At 31.7% G+C, this 18,633-nt stretch overlaps 1 protein-coding gene across 1 annotated transcript in view; it reads right to left on the bottom strand.

Annotated features, from left to right (window-relative positions):
- MS3_00001610 (uncharacterized protein) overlaps positions 1–12,328 on the bottom strand; it is a 46,171-nt gene extending 33,843 nt beyond the window's left edge. Inside the window, exons 1-2 of the mRNA XM_051209078.1 lie at positions 11,141–12,328; positions 780–914 (exon numbers count right to left, since the gene is read on the bottom strand). Of these exons, the coding sequence (XP_051074500.1) occupies positions 780–914; positions 11,141–12,274 (1,269 nt within the window). The 5' untranslated portion in view covers positions 12,275–12,328. The remainder of the gene's footprint in view (positions 1–779; positions 915–11,140) is intronic.
- Between the last annotated feature and the right edge of the window lie 6,305 nt (positions 12,329–18,633).

Here is an 18,633-nt window from a genome sequence, read left to right as displayed (position 1 = left end):
CGCTCGAGTGCTTAACCTCCAGACCACTGAGCCGCCATCCATCGGCGTTAATGTCTAACTCTAACCAATTCATGATACTGATGGTCCATTTTAAAGTGATCAAACAAGATTTGAGATATTCACCGAATTATTCTAACTGTATGAGATAATTTCCAGTCTACTGATAATGAGTTACATGCTTTGGACTAGTCATATTCATAATTAAGCTACAGTACAACTACTATATAGCAAAGTCAGCGTTTGTGAAAAAGCTTTTGAAATTCTGCTATTGTATTTTGTTAATTTCGTATTGAGTCAGACATCTAAATGGTTTTTTTATTTTCTTGAGAAATTAAGAAATCTTAATTCTTTGTTTGAAAACTACAACTTTTCTCAATTCTCCACTCAATTTTATCGTCAAAACTATTTCAAAGTCTGTGTATCATTAAACTTAAGTAATTTTTAGCTCTAAATTAAAATATCGTGTCTGTTGTGAGGCAGTGACTCACTGAAGACAATGGTGGATGATGGCGCAATTTCGTGGATTGGTTGAAGTTAGACATTAACACTGATGGATGACGGCTCAGTGGTCTAGATGTTAAGCGTTCGCGCACGAGACCGAAGATCTTTGGTTTGAATCTCACGAGGGGGATCGTGGATGCGCACTGCTGAGAAGTCCCATACTAGGACGAAATGGCCATTTAGTGCTACCAGGTTGCCCAAAGTGGTCTAGCTTTAACCGACTCATGAATTCAACTATTAAAATAGCGATATTTATTATTGTTTAGAAGTATACATACCCTTTGATTAGAGGATTTACTTCGTGTAATCCATCCACGACAACGTGCTTGAAGTTGTATTAATAATTCTTTATTTTTCAAATAATCAAATGTGAAAGGATCACTTAGAGTTCCACGAGAAAATCGAAAATAGACCTGTTTAAAAAGTAATTTAAAGAAATATAAGATTGAAAGTTTCTAAGATAATAAATCACAATAACAAATACTGAATTATATATTATACATAATTTTAAAAGCTTATAGCTTGTGATTTATATAATGGTAGAAGAAAACTTGGTATTATATCATACTTTCAATGGCTATTTATCACAGAATAATATTACAAGAAACTTACTACGGATCAAGAATTTAACTGATCCGACTAAACAGTATTTAATTAACTAAATTATTTTCAAAACGTTTCTTCATTAGTCACTGACTTTCGATGAAATCATGATAGTTCATTCATTCTTATTTAACCTAAAATATAATTTGCCTACCTTTACTATGAAATAAAACTCCAGGTTACTAATATTAAATAAAAAATGAATATGAATTATTCTATGTCGTCTAAGTTGAATTTCCTTGTTTCATATTTCCATAAAATCTCAGATCAAACATTTACTGACATTAATTCAATGAATTATACAATAAACTTACAAGTTATGATAAATTTTAATGAATGAAGATTTTATTATTTACCATTATTTTTTAACTGTTTCTAATAAACTTGAATTTTATGAAAACAACAGATACAAGAAGGTACAAGTATTTATAAATGGTTGTCTACCCAAAATACTCAACGTTCATTGGCCGGATACCATCAGCAACAGCTTTCTGTAGGAGAGAACAAATCAGCTTCCAGATGAAGAAGAAATTAGGAAAAGACGATGGAAATGGATAGGACATACATTACGCAAATCATCAAACTACATCATGAGGCAAGCCCTAACTTGGAATCCCAAAGGGAAGCGGAGAAGATGAAGGTCAAAGAACACATTACTTCGGGAAATAGAAACAGATATGAAAAGGATGAATAACAAATGAAAAGAGCTAGAATGGATTGCTCTAGACAGAGTTGGATGGCGTGTGCTGGTGAGCGGCCCATGCTCCTCTACGAGAAGTCACAAGCGTAAGTAAGTGAAAGATACTCGAATTATTCAAAGAAGAATTCAGTAAATAAGTTGTTCTCTTTTTTTGAAAAAATAAAAGATGAGTTTTGAAGTAAGGTTGGTAAATAGATGGTAAACTTTACTTGTAATAAAACAATATTGATTTACATAAATCAATACACTATTTCACAAACACTTTACAGATTCAATCTTAATTTGGTTTTTTAGTCTCTGTAAACAAACAGTTGTATTTATGATTGAAAAATATTATTCACATAGCATAAATATAGTAAGTAACATATTTTCCAAGTTGAATAATCTTTATTAGTAATTAATTGAGTTTTAAGTTCAATGAAATTATGGTAACAAACGAGATTTATTCATGATTTATTTTATTATTTCTGAAATAATCCAATCATGATATGCACCTAGTTCATTTATTTGCAATTATTTGAAAAACCATATAATCATGTGTAAGTGAAGTGAGCAGTGTATACATGTAGCTAACCAATTGAATTACTGGATTCATATTTCCCATTGATTTTATTCAACAGTTTTACAATATATATGAAGCTGACCTAAGCTAATAATAATTATTTTTCAATGAAATAAATGTTGGCTTACTATGACAGTTTAGAAACTGTTCTATTAAGGCTTCGGGTGATTGATTTCACGCAGTCTAGACTACTGTTTTTTTAAACAGTATAAATTGTTGATTTCGTGCGCAGTTAAGAGGAAATCGTAATGAACTAAATTATATTTATTATCAGAAGGGGTTTCGTGGATATTATAGTAATTTTGATAGTTGCGATCATGAGTTATTTGAAGCTAGACCACCAAGGAAAATCTCGAAGCACTGGACAGCCGTTTCGTCCCATTATGGGGCCCCTCAGCAATGCTCAGTGGTCAAGAGTGTAAACGTTCGCTCGCAAGACTGATATACCTAGGGTTTGAATCCCGCAAGCGGGATCGTGGATGCAGATTTCTGCGGAAAGGGCCGTTCAGTGCTATCAGGTTTTCCACTGTTGTCTAACTTCAAATAACTCATAGTCTCAACTATTAAACTATAATTATTATTTTAGATTTTGTAGAATCGTATGAATGCAAAATTATTAAAGATCAACATCAAATTACAAATCTACAGTATTCTATGCATTGATTATTATCTGCATAGTAATTAAAACTGCTTAAAATTGAACAGTTAACTAACTGTTTGCACTTTTTTATTAAAAACAAATTTAATCTTAACTGATAATTAAAAAAAACAAAGAATGATTTATGCATAAAAAATCTCTTTAATGAACTAGTACAATAATAAAATCAATAGTTTTTGGTCCATACAAAACAAATAAGGAGGGTTTGAAATTCTCATTTTAAGAAAAGATACTAATAATAATAGAAAAAAGTCGATTTAGTTCTTTATTATTCACTTATTCAAACTATCTATTCATCTTAACGTTTTTCATAAAGTACTAATCAATGAGGTGAATAGATAGGTAGTTGTCAAGCCTTATTTTATAGTAACAACATCATCGATATTGATTTCATCATATTTAAAACTTGTAATTTAATTATATTTTATATCGAAACGATAACCATCTGACTATTCATTAATTACTAGGATGGTATAATAAATGTGAAAATTCGTTAACTAAATACTAAATAATTATATCTTTACAAATCCAAAGTATTCAATTTTCTATCACTGATCAAGCTGATTTAGTGTAAAAAGTAAACAGTTTATCATATAAAAAAGCACACACACATTGTTCTATCCATAATATCTAGTTAAAAGCTTCCTTTTGTAGTTGAAAATTGATAACTATGTACAAATATGCATAAAAAACCTTGTAGAATAGAGTAATATCGAGAAAATTCATATAAGTTGAAAGTGTGTTAACAGAGATTGATCAAAATTTAACAACTGAATAACTGAAATCCTTTTTGATTATAACATAAACATCCTACCCATCGAACTATTTATTAGTTAAATTCATTGGCTCAACAAGTAATGGGTTGGGGTTTGAAAGTGCGAGTTATGGAGTAATAATTTTAATGTGCACATCAACATGGAAACTCAGATATGTCGAGCTGACTAACCCTAAGCAAGACAAAACACAAATTATTGATTCCAATAACAGCCACAATCCATTTGTTGTAAGTAATTTATAGTACACATATACTTTCAAACTTTTGTATGGAGTGACGGTTAGTCTATTTTTTAGTTCAGATTTGACTTTCTGTTGCCAATCTGCCGTATATGTTTCACATTGTTTTTGGTCTACTTTTGTTTACTCTTTCTTTTTTTTCACAGTTTAAATAACGTTGTGTAGATATGAAATATATCATAATGAAACGTGTTGACTTATTGTTAGTTTGTTTTGTCCGTACCATGAAATGATGATCTAATGAATGTGACTTCAGTAAACATTCAGTAGCAATTAGCCTATTTATGACTTTAGCATATAGATTTCACTAGTTTACTGTTTCAAATAATGAATGAAAGTAACAATTTTTCGTAGACTGTCAAAAATGAAATTTAGCAGTGAACGTTTAATGAGAAAACTCATTATTCTTAAAAATAAGCAAAACGAGTGTTAAACCTCTTTAAATTATTCATTTTTTATTAGATGATGATTTTAATGCTTCACAATTCGTTTCAAAATAACTTCAATAATCTGATTAGTGATGATGCCTAGTTTTTTAAGGAGTTATTTAAATGAATTACTACTGGTATATACAAAAACTATTAATTAGGATTATTTTTTATCAAATATTTTATATAAAAGTTAACACTGTCATTTTAAGCTTCTTTGCTCATCCATTATCTCTTTTGAAAAATATTCACTGGGGCCTTCGAGTTATCAATCTAATATCCATAAGTGGTCATCTCTATCAAAATAAATGAAAGTGATCGATCATATGTCAACACTACCACAAAACGTTCTCCCGTTTCGGCATGATTTTTAAAATATCAGTTGTTTACTATCAGCTTGAATCAGATATTAGTATGTTTTAATATAGTATCGGCGGATAGGATATACAATAAGGAAACCATCAAACTGCATGACGAGGCAAGCGCTAATTTGGAATCCGAAAGGAAAACGGAAAAGAGGCAGACCAAATAATACAATGATTCAAGAATTGTAAGCAGACATCAAAAGGATGAATAGCAACTGGAAACAATTGGAAAGGACTTCTCAGAACAAAGTTCGTTGGAGGATGCTAGTGGGAGCCCTATTCCTCTTCACAATAGGTAACAGGCGTGTGTAAATAAGTTTAAAATAGTATCGTTTTATCTATTCAGTTAATACTATGTGTAAAAGTACAATATACATCTATGTATTATACTTTTGATTTATTTAAAAAATTCATAGCACTTTCTCAAAAATGATTAAACAAATTCTCATTCTTGAGCTTAAAGTACAGTATTTAGCCCTATGGTATATAATCTTACTCATATTTTCTGGATTGGATCGAGAAATTTAAGTGGATGTGATAATATCTTATCACCAGTCCAATAGTACTGCTGTTCATTATGGCAGATGAAGCCAATTTACTGAAGACAAAGTAGTCGTTGGGTCATGTTATATATTGTAATTATAAATATTTGTATTTATACATTCAAATAAAAAATCCCCCTGATGACAACAGAAGATGTTTCTAATAAAATGTTAGTTTCTCTGATATCATATATCTACATTATCGACGACTAACAAAAATGATCAAACATAAAATTATACTTGATTTGAAATCAAATTTAATTCAGTTTGAAATGATCTGAATTATGCCGTTGTTGATATATTGACTGAAATTCCATCAGTCTTCGTTTGAACATGAATATTTTGTGAGGATTGGCTCGATATGGACATTACGACACAATTAAATATAGAATAAATGGAATGTGTCATCATGGCTAATACCAAGTCTATTCTTACAGGGTCCACGTATGCAAACGAAGACTGATCGAATTGCAGTCATAATATCGACAACGGCATAATCCAGACGATTTCAAACTGGATTAAATTCCATACCTCTTACACAAGTGAGTATCCAACTGAATTCAGTAGCTAAATCAGTAACGGGGTTGCATTTAAAGTGGACTGTACTGGGTTCGAACTCCGGGGTCAATATAAACTCGAATACTTACTCATGCAGCTGATGTGTCCTAATACTTGCGAAACGCACGTCCTGAATTAGTTCTGATAGTGAAACTATTTACAAGCTTGCGAAACAACTGCTTTTTATTAGATAAATTTCAGTAGCTATTTTAAAAAATAATGGATTATTATTAATTATTTTTTACATGAGCTTTATATTCTTTTCAGGTATGGATCCTCCACTTGAAGACTAAGTTTAGTAAAAAGTTTATTTTTTACAAAATGATAAAATGGGTACATTCCATACTTTGAAATCCAACTAATGTCTCATAGTGTAACTTGAAGTGAATCGGTGTTATTCTAATGGGCTAAAATTAATCCTTGGTTCAAGCTTATCAACAATAAAATTTATATTAGTCCATATTTTGAAATAAACATAAGAAATCTGTGCAATGATCAAGAATACGGTTTTAAATGAAATTTTAGACTCTCAGTTTTAAATGAAAGAATCATAAAATAGTTTGTCATTATATCGAAATAAAAATCTTCATTAAGTTATTGTACTTAAGAACAACATCTTATACTACTGAACGCATTGCACTAGTTAGTTAACATATAATAAGCAGTATCACCATGGTTTCTGTGAGTAGTCAGTTGATTCATTTCAGCACTATCAAGAATGAACTAGGCTAGGGAATTTTTGTTGAATGTTTGTTAAACTACTTTATAATATGAAATTCAATTTTGAATAGACAGACAAAGAAACATACAGTTATAATGGACTCACACTATAAATGTATATATTACTCAAAAAAGTCATCTGAATATAATCAAAGTAACGAAAGATTTGATGATGAATATAAACATCTAATCAATATCTCTTATGCAGTAAAGTAATTTTCAAACCAAATGAAAATATTTATAAAAAAACAGCTATTCGTATTAGATCAGTTTGAATCTTTAATTTTCAGAACGAGAAATTTCATGTCATTTTGTTATTATTATCAAAGTACTTGGACAGTGTACCAAATAAACATATAAAGGGCGGCCTGCTTGAGCATCTGGGCTACCTGTTCCTGCAATCTAGATATTTCAACAAGTTATTTATTTTTGTTTGTTTTAATACATCATTATGTTTATTAATCACATGACCTATTCTGCTGAGTTTCTGAAAAATGTACAACCTTTTGTTGTCAAAGTTACAAAAAACTCAATAAGAGACAATGTGGTTGCTGGCAATATACAACGAAAAGGATGCACATTATTCAGATGTTTATTTACTGAACTGCTAATATCTAACTGGCGATCACACAATATTTATCGCCAGGACCGACTAAAAAGAAAGAAACGGAAACTTGTTGAAATACTTTACGCTGAGAATTCTATATTGTACAAAAAATATAATATTGAATAAAGCTGATAATAATAACAATAATAATAACAATAACTTAAACATCAACTTTGAAAATAGTAATATCGAAACACCTTAACACGCTTCAATTAAACTGTGCATAAACATTCAATGGTCGACATACTTTAAACATTAACATTGTGATAGTTGTTGAAAATAATTTTTCATTTCAAGCATTTTTGTTACGCAATATATATATATATATATATATACCTAGTTGGTTTGTGTGTAACTAGTTGATTTCTGTGTAAGGAGACAGTTTACAATTTAAAATCTCAATTCCGTTCTTACTGAACTATGTAGTTAACTAAGAATGTAACCAATACGTGATGTATAAAGGCGTTAAATATTTGTAGTTCTGTTTATCTACTAATATTCATTATTCACTATGATATGATCTACCAGTGTATCGAGAAACATTTTGATGAGGAAAAAATGATAAACAAAGATGTATGGTGGCTAGCAGAGGAATCTAAGACGCGCGTTTCGTCCTATCTGAGACTCGTCAACTGGATGTGCCCGCATCTCAGAGTTGATGTTGATTCCAAGACTCAAACCCTGAACCGTTCGCACCAAACGCCATCGCCTTATTCACTTAGCCACTTGGTTCTGATAGCCACTTGCTTGTGTAATTACTGTTATTGAATTTATATCACATAAATAATCATAACCCGAACGAAATCAAAGTTCACAAATGTAACTCCCTTAGATATCTGAACGACAAGCCATAGGTTGAACTGACTATTATGGGATATTTAAAAGCAACAGAAATTCACATCACAAATTTTTTTTAAAGACCACGAACAACAAGGGCTTCTCACACATATCTGAATAGGTTGTCATCATAGTTATAACCTTATAATTATAAAATATGAATCACTAAATAGTAATCAAATGACTTACTCTTGTAGCTTAGAATACAGTACACTAAATGAAATGTGTTGCATTCACACATTTCTTATCACTACTTTATTTAAATATTAAATACATTGTTTGCCTATGTTTATCTCATTACACATAGTATTACATCATTGTTTAAAATCAAAAAAATTGTTTTGATTATCCATACAAATTATACTGAATAAATCAATATAAAACTATTTACAAACATAACAAACAACAAATATAAACACTTTTCTCAAGTATCTTTATTTATAAACTAATAGTAATGTACACAGTTCACTATTAATTATTGATTTCTATCAGTATTGATTTTTTAATCAAACTGAGAAAAATGTACATGTAAATAATAACTAACTAACTAACTTGTTTGTTACTATATGACTTTAACTCAATGAAATTTATCAAGAATGTTCTAACGATGAATAGACTTTTTTTCAATTTGTAAAGAATAATCAATAAATACATCATCATAAATAATTATCATTGAAGTTATGAGATTATAAATGGGGATGTTCGTTTGGTATTTATTTTTATTTGTTTCAATCGACTCATGATATTAATCAGTGAAATTTCTAAAATCTCCACAAAACCTCTTCTGATAATAATCATCTGCTCACTAGTGACTGACTTCAAGAGAATCTCCTGGAGTTCTAGTGAGAGGCCGTTACCAGTGTAGTTCAACCAAGTCTGTTGTGAAATATCAACTCACTGAAGACAACGGTGTATGGTGGCACAATCTCGTGGATTGGTTGAAGTTACGCTCTAACACCGTTGGATGCCGGCTCAGTGGTCTAGTTGGTCAAGCGCTAGCGTGCGAGACTGATAGGTCCTGGTTTCGATTCTTGTGAGGCGAGATCGTGGATGAGCGCTGCTGAGGAGTCCCATACTAGGCTGAAACGGCTGTCCAGTGTTTCCATGTTTTCCATGGTGGTCTACCTTCAATTGACTCATGATTTCAATCAATGTAATTCATTTAGTTAACTAAACTCTTTGAAGTATTTTAACAATAGATGATTTACAAAATATTCATGGATAGCTAACTAAATACTTAGGATTTAATAATGAATAGAATGTTCAAATGAGAAAAACGGTTTCGAAATGTGATATGTGTTTATCTGATCAGAAATATATGAATATGACAGAATAAAATATGAACGGGAGGAAATGAATACGAGAATTAATGATATTTAAAACAAAAACAGACGAAAGTGATAAATAAAAGATATGGAAAACTCTTTAGCGATAAACGATAATTACACTACCCCAATCCCTTCTGCACTATTTCACCTATTTTTTTCAAATCAAAAAGTTGGGTGATTTCACTAGTCAACTCAATTTGAAACAAGACTCAATACAATTATACTATACTGACATATTTTAATTTGGTCGCTGCGGATGAATATATCTATATGTAATCCGATGTGTATAACGCTGATTTATTCATAGTGAAACTTAAAACTACTATGTCATAGATAACATGTCAGTCGCAGTATTAAAGCCATATTGATAGTAAAATAAAGATGTAAAAAGTGACTGGTAATGAAAGAACGTATAAAATAAATCATTTACTAAGTTGTTAACCGTTAGACTGTAGTGGTTAAAAGAGAAGTTCAAAATTCAAAATTCAATTATTCTATAATGAAGTTTGATCCTCATATTTTATGTATTTGAAATTATTTGATGTTTTATTATGAATACATCAATGAATATGTACACACTTAATAATACTGAGTTATAGATGGTGTGCCATCTAGTACAAAATCAGTTGCTATTTGCAGAAAAATATTTTGAACGTTTGGAACCAAAATTGATATTTACTTTTACAAATTTAAACTGAAGTTTTATGGTGCTCGTAATACCCATGAAAATTGTTGGACTGAGAAGTACTAAGTCGAATGCTTTCAGAAATGACCGAACAATTTATATTTACATAATCTAATCTGTATATTTAGATGTTTGTATCATACTATTGTGATTTCTTAAATAAGACAACCTAACGTTAAACAAAGTGCTGACACGTCTTGGTTTTAAAATACACTACATTGATAATTGAAAAGTTGATTTCCTCCGCTTATACAAACCAAAATGTGTCAGCACCCTTTTTAACGTTAGGTTGTCTTATGTATATATTACTACAATAGCCTTCTGCAAATATATTATATTTACTTAACAATAATGGAAGTATATCTGTCATCACTAGGAAAATAAGAAACTAGGTACTTGTTTACTTACAATATAATTTCCTTACAGTCATTAAACTTACTTGAACTGAAACGTGGTCTGATATGTCCAAGTTATTTCATAATTAAAAACATTTTCTAAAAGATTTCAAAATCATAGCATTTACCAAATTCACCGTTAGTGTTGTATTAAGGAAATAAACTCAACATTATTCAGAGTAGTTGTGACATAAAAACCTCCTAAGGTAATCGATAAGAAGCTGTAAATTTATATTTTCATCTAGTGTAACATTATATTTTATCAAATATTGTTAAGTACCCTGATGAAATATTATATATAAGTAAACTTCTATGTGTGTTAATTTGACTTATGAAAGTAAAATTGAAGATTTTTAAAGTTTGAAACCAAGTTGAAATCAAAATATTCTTTCAAAATATGCCTTATGTATTTCAGGTGACAGTAGTGTCTAAGAGTAGTGATTAAATTTCATACATGAACTGTTTTTTTTGTGAACATCACTAATAGTTTTTTAAAGATGACTCTAGTTTACGTTTACTTTGTGTCTGATGAAGCGTCTAGAAAAGAGCAAGTTCAAAATGCCTGAGCAAGTTCAAAATTAAATAGAAATTGATTATTAGACTAAAAATAATTATGTATAATTCAATGTAAACTTACTTTTAATTCACTTCGACATTTCTCTGGATCAGTTACATTCGGTATATCATTTTTATTTTGTGTTAAACCAGTACTTTCCACCTTGTCAGAAGGTTTGGCAGAATTTCGACGATTATGATGCTTTCCAGTGTTACTTGACCCACTGAGTATAGCTTCACTTTTTTCTCTAACATTTCTATGACCTTTACGTCTTGAACGTGGTAGAGATTTTTCATTTAGAAATAAATTCCCAGGCATATAAAATTCTTTATTCTCTGAACTTCGTATCTTGTAATGCGGTTGAGAATTTCTTGGAATAGTCCAATAATCAAAAGGACCATTGTTACCACCTCCTATTCCTTCACGGCTACCATTAACATTACTATGGAATTCATTTGCATGTGAATGCTCACGTCTACTTGGATAATAACCATGATTATATGTTTGTATATTTCTTGGTAATGGAGGACGCGGTGAGACAGCTAGTACATAGTCTTTTGATTTATTTGGCTTTAACACTTTCCAATTGGCATTGTTCAATGTTGTATGACTTTTACTAGATCTTTTATTTAATGTATCATTAAGTTGATTACGTTTTCCTAAGGTTACATTAATTTGTGATTTAGAATAAGGTTCATAATATATTGATTCATCCGTTATATCAAGTTCATTAATTGATTGATCTTCACAATTAATATCATCATCCATATCATCAATCACTTCATCATTGTCAACATAATTATTTATATGTTTTTGATGTCTTGTTGTATTATTAGAATTATTGTTATGTGAATTATCAGTATGATATATATGTATTATACCATTAGGTGTTGTTGTAATTTTTTTTGTTAACACTCTTGTTGTATTCATTGTTTGTTCAGATTCTATACTATGTGAATCTAATTCATGTACTGTACTTAAATCATGATGTAATTCTGTATAATCATCAACATCATCATTATCATCTACTTCATAATTATCATTACCATTAATATGATTGTCAATAATATGATTACCATTTTGACAAATTTTATGGCCTATAAGATTCATCTCATTAACATAATCATCTTCATTGGATCGTTCAGTTTTGAAAGAATTTTTTCCAATTAAAAATGTAGCTTCATTCAATAACATAGTTGGTTCATTTTCATTCATATTAATTACTAATTAATTGACCAGTAAACAAAAGTAGCGTGATTCTTTTATTTCTTTTATAAACAATGATTCTAATAGAATTTTAATACATTAAACATTTTATTTGAAATATTAGTAAATATGATAATAATGACAATAACACCAATAATTAAAGAATCTTAAATGATAAAATGTGTCATCACTATTTCTTTTCAGTAGTGAATGATAAAAAAAAATAGAAAAAAAATCTATTATTATTCTTTATTAAATAATCACTTTTATAAGAACGTATTTACTTGAACTTTTGCGTAGGCTTTATTAAAACTATTCTAAACAAAATAATAATTCATCATTAATATTATTAGCACATTTAAATAACCAATCAAAATTGTCAGACCTTGTCAAGTAAGTGAAATCGTATTTGATTGGTTAATTTCCAATAATATCTTACACATATTTATGAATCAAGAATATTTTAGTGTAGTACTATATTATTGTTTTAAGTTGTGTTGAATTTTTATTTATTTATGCATATGTATTATCATAATTACATTCATAAACAAGTAATATATGCAAGCATTTATATGTACTAAAATAATAGTGATTAAGTATACTATAAAAAATGAATTGGATTGAGCAATAGAGAAGAATCTTTTATATGAAGTTTAGAGTAATAAAAAAGAAATACTTACTTACTTACGCCTGTTACTCACAATGGGGCATAAGCCACCGACCAGCATTCTCCATTCCACTCTGTCCTGGACCTTCTTTTCTAGTTCCATCCAATTCTTGTTCATCTTTCTCATTTCTATCTCCGTTTTCCGGCGTAATGTGTTCTTTCATCTTCCTCTCCTCCTTTCGCCCTGAGGATCCCATGTAACGGCTTGTCTTGTGACACAGTTCAGTGATTTCCTCAATGTGTGTCCTATCCACTTCCAGCGCTTCTTCCTCCACTGGGATCTGGTTTGTTCTTTCCCACACTTGGTTGTTGCTAATAGTGTCCGGCCAACGGATCCGAAGTATTTTGCGTAGACAATTGTTAATAAACACCTGTATTTTCTGGATGATGGCTTTCGTTGTTCTCCAGGTTTCCGCCCCATACAGTAGAACTGTCTTGATATTTGTATTAAAAATCCTGACCTTGGTGTTGGTTGACAGTTGCTTCGAGTTCCAGATGTTCCTCAGTTGTAAATATGCTGCTCTTGCTTTGCCGATCCGCGCCTTCACATCTGCATCAGATCCACCCTGTTCATCAATGATGCTGCCCGAATATGTAAAGATTTTTACATCTTCCAAATCTTCTCCGTCAATTGTGATTGGATTGGTGCATTTTGTGTTGTATCGGAGAATCCTGCTTTTCCCTTTGTGTATATTAAGACCTACTGCTGCTACACTGGTTGTCTTCTCCTGCATTTGTTATTGCGCGTGCGATAGGAGAGCCAGATCATCTACGAAGTCTACATCACCCAGCTGCACCTTAGCTGTCCACTGTATTCCGTGCTTCCCTTCATGTGTTGACGTTTTCATGATCCAGTCGATCACCAGGAGAAAGAAAAGGGTAAGAGTAAGCAACCTTGCTTGACACCGGTCTTTACTTCGAACGATTTTGTCAACTGTCCTCCATGCACGATTTTGCAGTTTAATCCATCATAGGAATTCCGTATGGTATTGACTATCTTCTGAGGCACGCCGTAGTATTGAAGAAGCTTCCATAGTGTTGTTCTGTCTACGCTATCAAATGCTTTCTCGTGGTCAATGAAGTTGATGTAGGGTGATGAATTCCATTCAATTGATTGTTCCACAATGATGACCAAAAGTCCTTTTTCCAGTCTGTTGATACATGTTCCTCATCCCAAATCTTATTGAAAAGAATGTGGAGTATCCTTGCAGTTACTGCTACGTCTGCTTTCAGTGCCTCTGCTGGAATGTTGTCTGATCCCGCTGCTTTACCGCTCTTGCTTTGTCTGATGGCCATTCTGATTTCTTCAACTGTTGGTGGGCCAACATCGAATGGGAGGTCCGTGGGTGCTGCTTAGATATTGTATGGGCTCAGTGGGGTTGGTCAATTTAAGAGTTCCCTAAAGTCCTCTACCCACTTGTTTTGCCGTTCTTCAATGCTGGTGATTACTTTGCCTTCCTTGATTTTCACTGGTCGTTCTGGCTTATGATAATTTCCAGCGAGCTCCTTTGTTGTATCATACAATTCTCATGTTTCCTTCTCTTGCAACCTTTTCCGCCGTCATTGCTAAATCTTCCATATATTTACGTTTGTCAGTTCTAATGCTCTTCTTCACTTGCTTGTTTACATCTGTGTATTCAGCTTGCACCTTGGCTTTCTCTGCTCTTGCTCGGCTGATATTGATTGCTGCTTTCTTGTTCCTTCTTTCTTGAATCTTATCCAGTGTATCAACAGTAATCCATTCCTTGTGATGGTGCTTCTTGTGGCCCAGAACCTCATGACATGTTGGAGTGATAACCTCTTTGATCACCTTCCAGTTGCTCTCCACAGTAGTTCCTTTTCCATTGAGTAGATCATGAAAGGCCTGGAACATGTTGCTGAGGACTATCTTGAATTTGTTGAGTTTGTCAGTATCCCGAAGAAATTCTGCATTGAACTTTTGGGATGTTGTCCGCTCCGTTGTCCAGTGCTTCTTGAGTTTCAATTTCATCTTGGCGACCAGCATGTGATGATCTGATGCTATATCAGTTCCTCTCTTGCTTCTCACGTCCTCCATCGTCCTCCTGAACGTTTTGTTGATGCAGCTGTCGTCGATTTGGTTTTGTGTGGTGTGATCCGGTGAAGTCCATGTGGTTTTGTGTATGAGTTTATGTGGGAATATGGTGCCGCCTAGGAACAGTTTATTGAAGGCACATAGGTTTTCAAATATCTCACCATTTTCGTTCCTTTCTCCCAGTCCGTGTCGTCCCATGATGTCTTCATATCCAATGTTGTCCGTTCCAACCTTGGCATTGAAATGTCCCATCAGAATGGTCAGGTCCTTTGTTGGGCACTTCTCGATGATTGACTGCAGCCTATCGTAGAATTGATCTTTAGCGTCTTCATTGTAGTCGTTGGTGGGCGCCTGGCATTGGATGATGTTCATTGAAATGCCCTATTTCTTTGTTTTGAAGGAGGCTTTGATGATCCTTAGTCCATGAGATTCCCATCCTATAATTGCCTTTTGTGCTTGTTTGGACAGCATCAATGCAACTCCTCGTGTATGTGGGGCATTTTCTTCTTCATGGCCGGGGTATAACAGAAGCTCACCTGTAGTTAGTCGTTGTTGTCCAACTTGTGTCCAATGTGTTTCACTGATCCCAAGTACCTCTAGGTTGTATCTTCTCATTTCTGCAGCAATCGGGAAGGCTCTCGCGGTGTCCCACATTGTACGAGTATTCCATGTACCTAAACAAATGGTTGCTCTAGTTGTCAGAAGGGGCATCGGTTTCGTGAATTCCGAAGGAACTCGGCTTTCATCATGAGACGTCATAACTTTTCCAAATGAAGACCTTCTGACTCCCAGGGCAGAGTTTAAAAGGTTTGAATAATTTTTTTCTGATTAGCGTTATCTTAGCGAGTTAGTGTTCTACGGGGTGAAGTCGCTAACCCTATGCCCAACTCTTCTCCTTTTTCCGGGCTTGGGACCGGCAGTGGCCCCCCAGAGGGACTCCAAGCGGAGTTATATGACACTAAGTGTATTTACAGAATGATTAGAATTTCTACCGCTTAATTGTTCATACATATCGTTTGGTTAATCTTGTAATACTATGTTCATGAGGAGTGATGATGATTTTAAAATTTTCTAATTATTTTGTAGTATAATTTATTTTATTCACATTAATTTATGAACGTATCTGTTGTAAACATCACATGAGAAAGCGAAACAAAACTGACATAATGTATATACTCCATGACGCTTAAATTAGTTCACAAGAATATAGGTATGTAAGATTAAATTCACTCTGCCAAAAAATGTTACGTCAGATACTTAATTTAACAGTATTCCGTTTACATTGAGTTGAAGGCATTCGGTGAATTGGGATTAATTTCACTTATCTCATTCATCTTAGACAATTTTTTGCATAAGAATTCAGTGACTGAAGAGACATAAATGGTGTACTGAAAGTTCGAATTTTATGTACATAAATGATAGGTCCTTTCTTTTTATATAAAATGAGTATTCATCAGTGTAGTGGTGACTTTAACACTTGAACTGAAAACTGCGAATCAGAATTCGGAAAACAATAAATTCAATTAGCAGGCAATTAAATTTAGGATAAGTGTATTCAGTGTCTGTATAATTTATGTAATATAAGTCATATGTAAACGGATAGTAAGCTGCCAACATGTATATAGTTTGAGAAAAAAGAGTTATTATTTGCATGTGATAATCTTTAAGACAAATCAATAAATACATAACCTTGTTTCAAAGAATCTTATTGTTTTCATTTAGATAGTAGATTTAATTTCTTTGTAACAAAACATATTAGCACTATGCAGATATATTTTTTAACCTATTCCACTTTTGATAATGATAACTTTTTAAGTTAACTAAAAATTAATTTTAGTAAAATAATAAATCAACGGAAAAAAAGCACATTTTATTGTTATCCGAAGGGGTTTTGTGAAGATTGTAGTAATTTCAATAGTTCAGATCATGAATCAATTGAAGCTAGACCACCATGTAAAAACCGACTCAGTGGTTTAGTGGTTAAGCGCAATCGCGCGAGACTGATAGGTCCTGGGTTCGAATCCCGAGAGGTGAGGTTGTGGATGCGCACTGCTGAGGAGTCTCACAATAGGAGGGAATGTCTGTCGGGTGTTACCAGGTTTTCCATGGTGGTCTAGCTTCACTTGACATTTTATTGTTGTTTTTTTGTTTGTAATCTATTAAGAAATGTTCATCGCTAATTATTAAACTATTTAGAAGTTTACTTAATCATATTCACTACTTTAGTTTCGTTTGTAAGTATTATTTATACATTAGAATAGTTTAATGATGAGTAAATGTTTTTTTGATCTGTAAAAATTAAATATTCAATTGTCGACGCCATTAATGACAATGTACAACTTAGTTTTGATGGGTTTAAAATAAGTTATGTATATACATATATCGAATTAATAATTAAAGTAGATTGTTTCCATGTAATTTGTATTAGTTTTATATCTGATTGATAGATGTTCAAGTGTGAATCATTTTTATAATTCCTTCTTAAATAGTATGAATAATCTACACTATTGGTGTACACATAGACTTAGCCATTAAAACGTTTGATGATTTTGGTAGGATATTTGATTTTAAAAATGCATTCTTAACATTTTTGTATGAACTATGTGTGTGGTAAATAGTTAAAGAAACATTAATAAACTTTGAATAGACGATAACAGTCAAAACCGTGAAGTCCATTAAACTGGGTTGGCGACACTGAGACCAATCGATACTAAATCTGTATTACATTGTAAATTTCATCAATAAAATCCAGGCATATCCATTTAACCAGTAAAATCATTTAAGCATCTTGAAGTTAACTGTCAGCTGATTTCTGAAATTCAACCAGTTTGTAAATGAAAGTAATATCGAACAATCTTTTCAGGGATATAGTATGTCAACAGAAACTGATCTCATTCAATAAACCGTTAAAAATGGGATAAAAACATGTTTCTTAAAATATTTATGTTGAACTTTAATTTGGTACAGTTAACTAAAATTTATACTGGTAAACAGTACACATATTTTGTAAAAGACAATCTAATCAATAAAATATGTGCAGTTTGATCTCATAAGCTTGACTACAATAAACCAAATATTTGACAAATGAACAATTCGGAATAACTTTACAAACGTCTTGAGATAATGAATATATTTATTAGTTTATATATTAAAATAGCGCATTTATTTTTCAAGTTGAAACTGCAATCCAATAATCAATGTTAGCAACAGTTACATAATCTAACATAATCAGGTAAGAATCACACAATATCCTGTGGTGTTTATTAAAACTCAATAAAATGACATAAATGTATTATTAACTTTCTAAACAACCATTAATTCCCTTAGTGTTGAAATTCTATACTTAATATTATACGGTCTTACTAATTCAGGATAACTTTGTTGATATTATGTAGTATTAACAACAAAATAGTTTCAGAAGATATCTTATTTCCAGATAACATAAACCAGTTATATCATCAATTCATAACGTTTCTAATTTCTATGAAAGTAAAGTAATGATAAGTTATCATACGTAGTTTGAAATTTACGTGCATAATCAATCACATGGTATATAGTAAAAATATATGGTAAGTTTTGTCGAACCAACCCATATATCAGGAGTTTTGTTGGATGGTATGTCGAGATCATTCCAATTTTTCGTATTAT

This window comes from Schistosoma haematobium, chromosome 1, assembly GCF_000699445.3.
Source record: "Schistosoma haematobium chromosome 1, whole genome shotgun sequence".
NCBI classification, from domain to species: Eukaryota; Metazoa; Platyhelminthes; class Trematoda; order Strigeidida; family Schistosomatidae; genus Schistosoma; species Schistosoma haematobium.
This window is presented reverse-complemented; position numbering and strand designations above follow the sequence as displayed.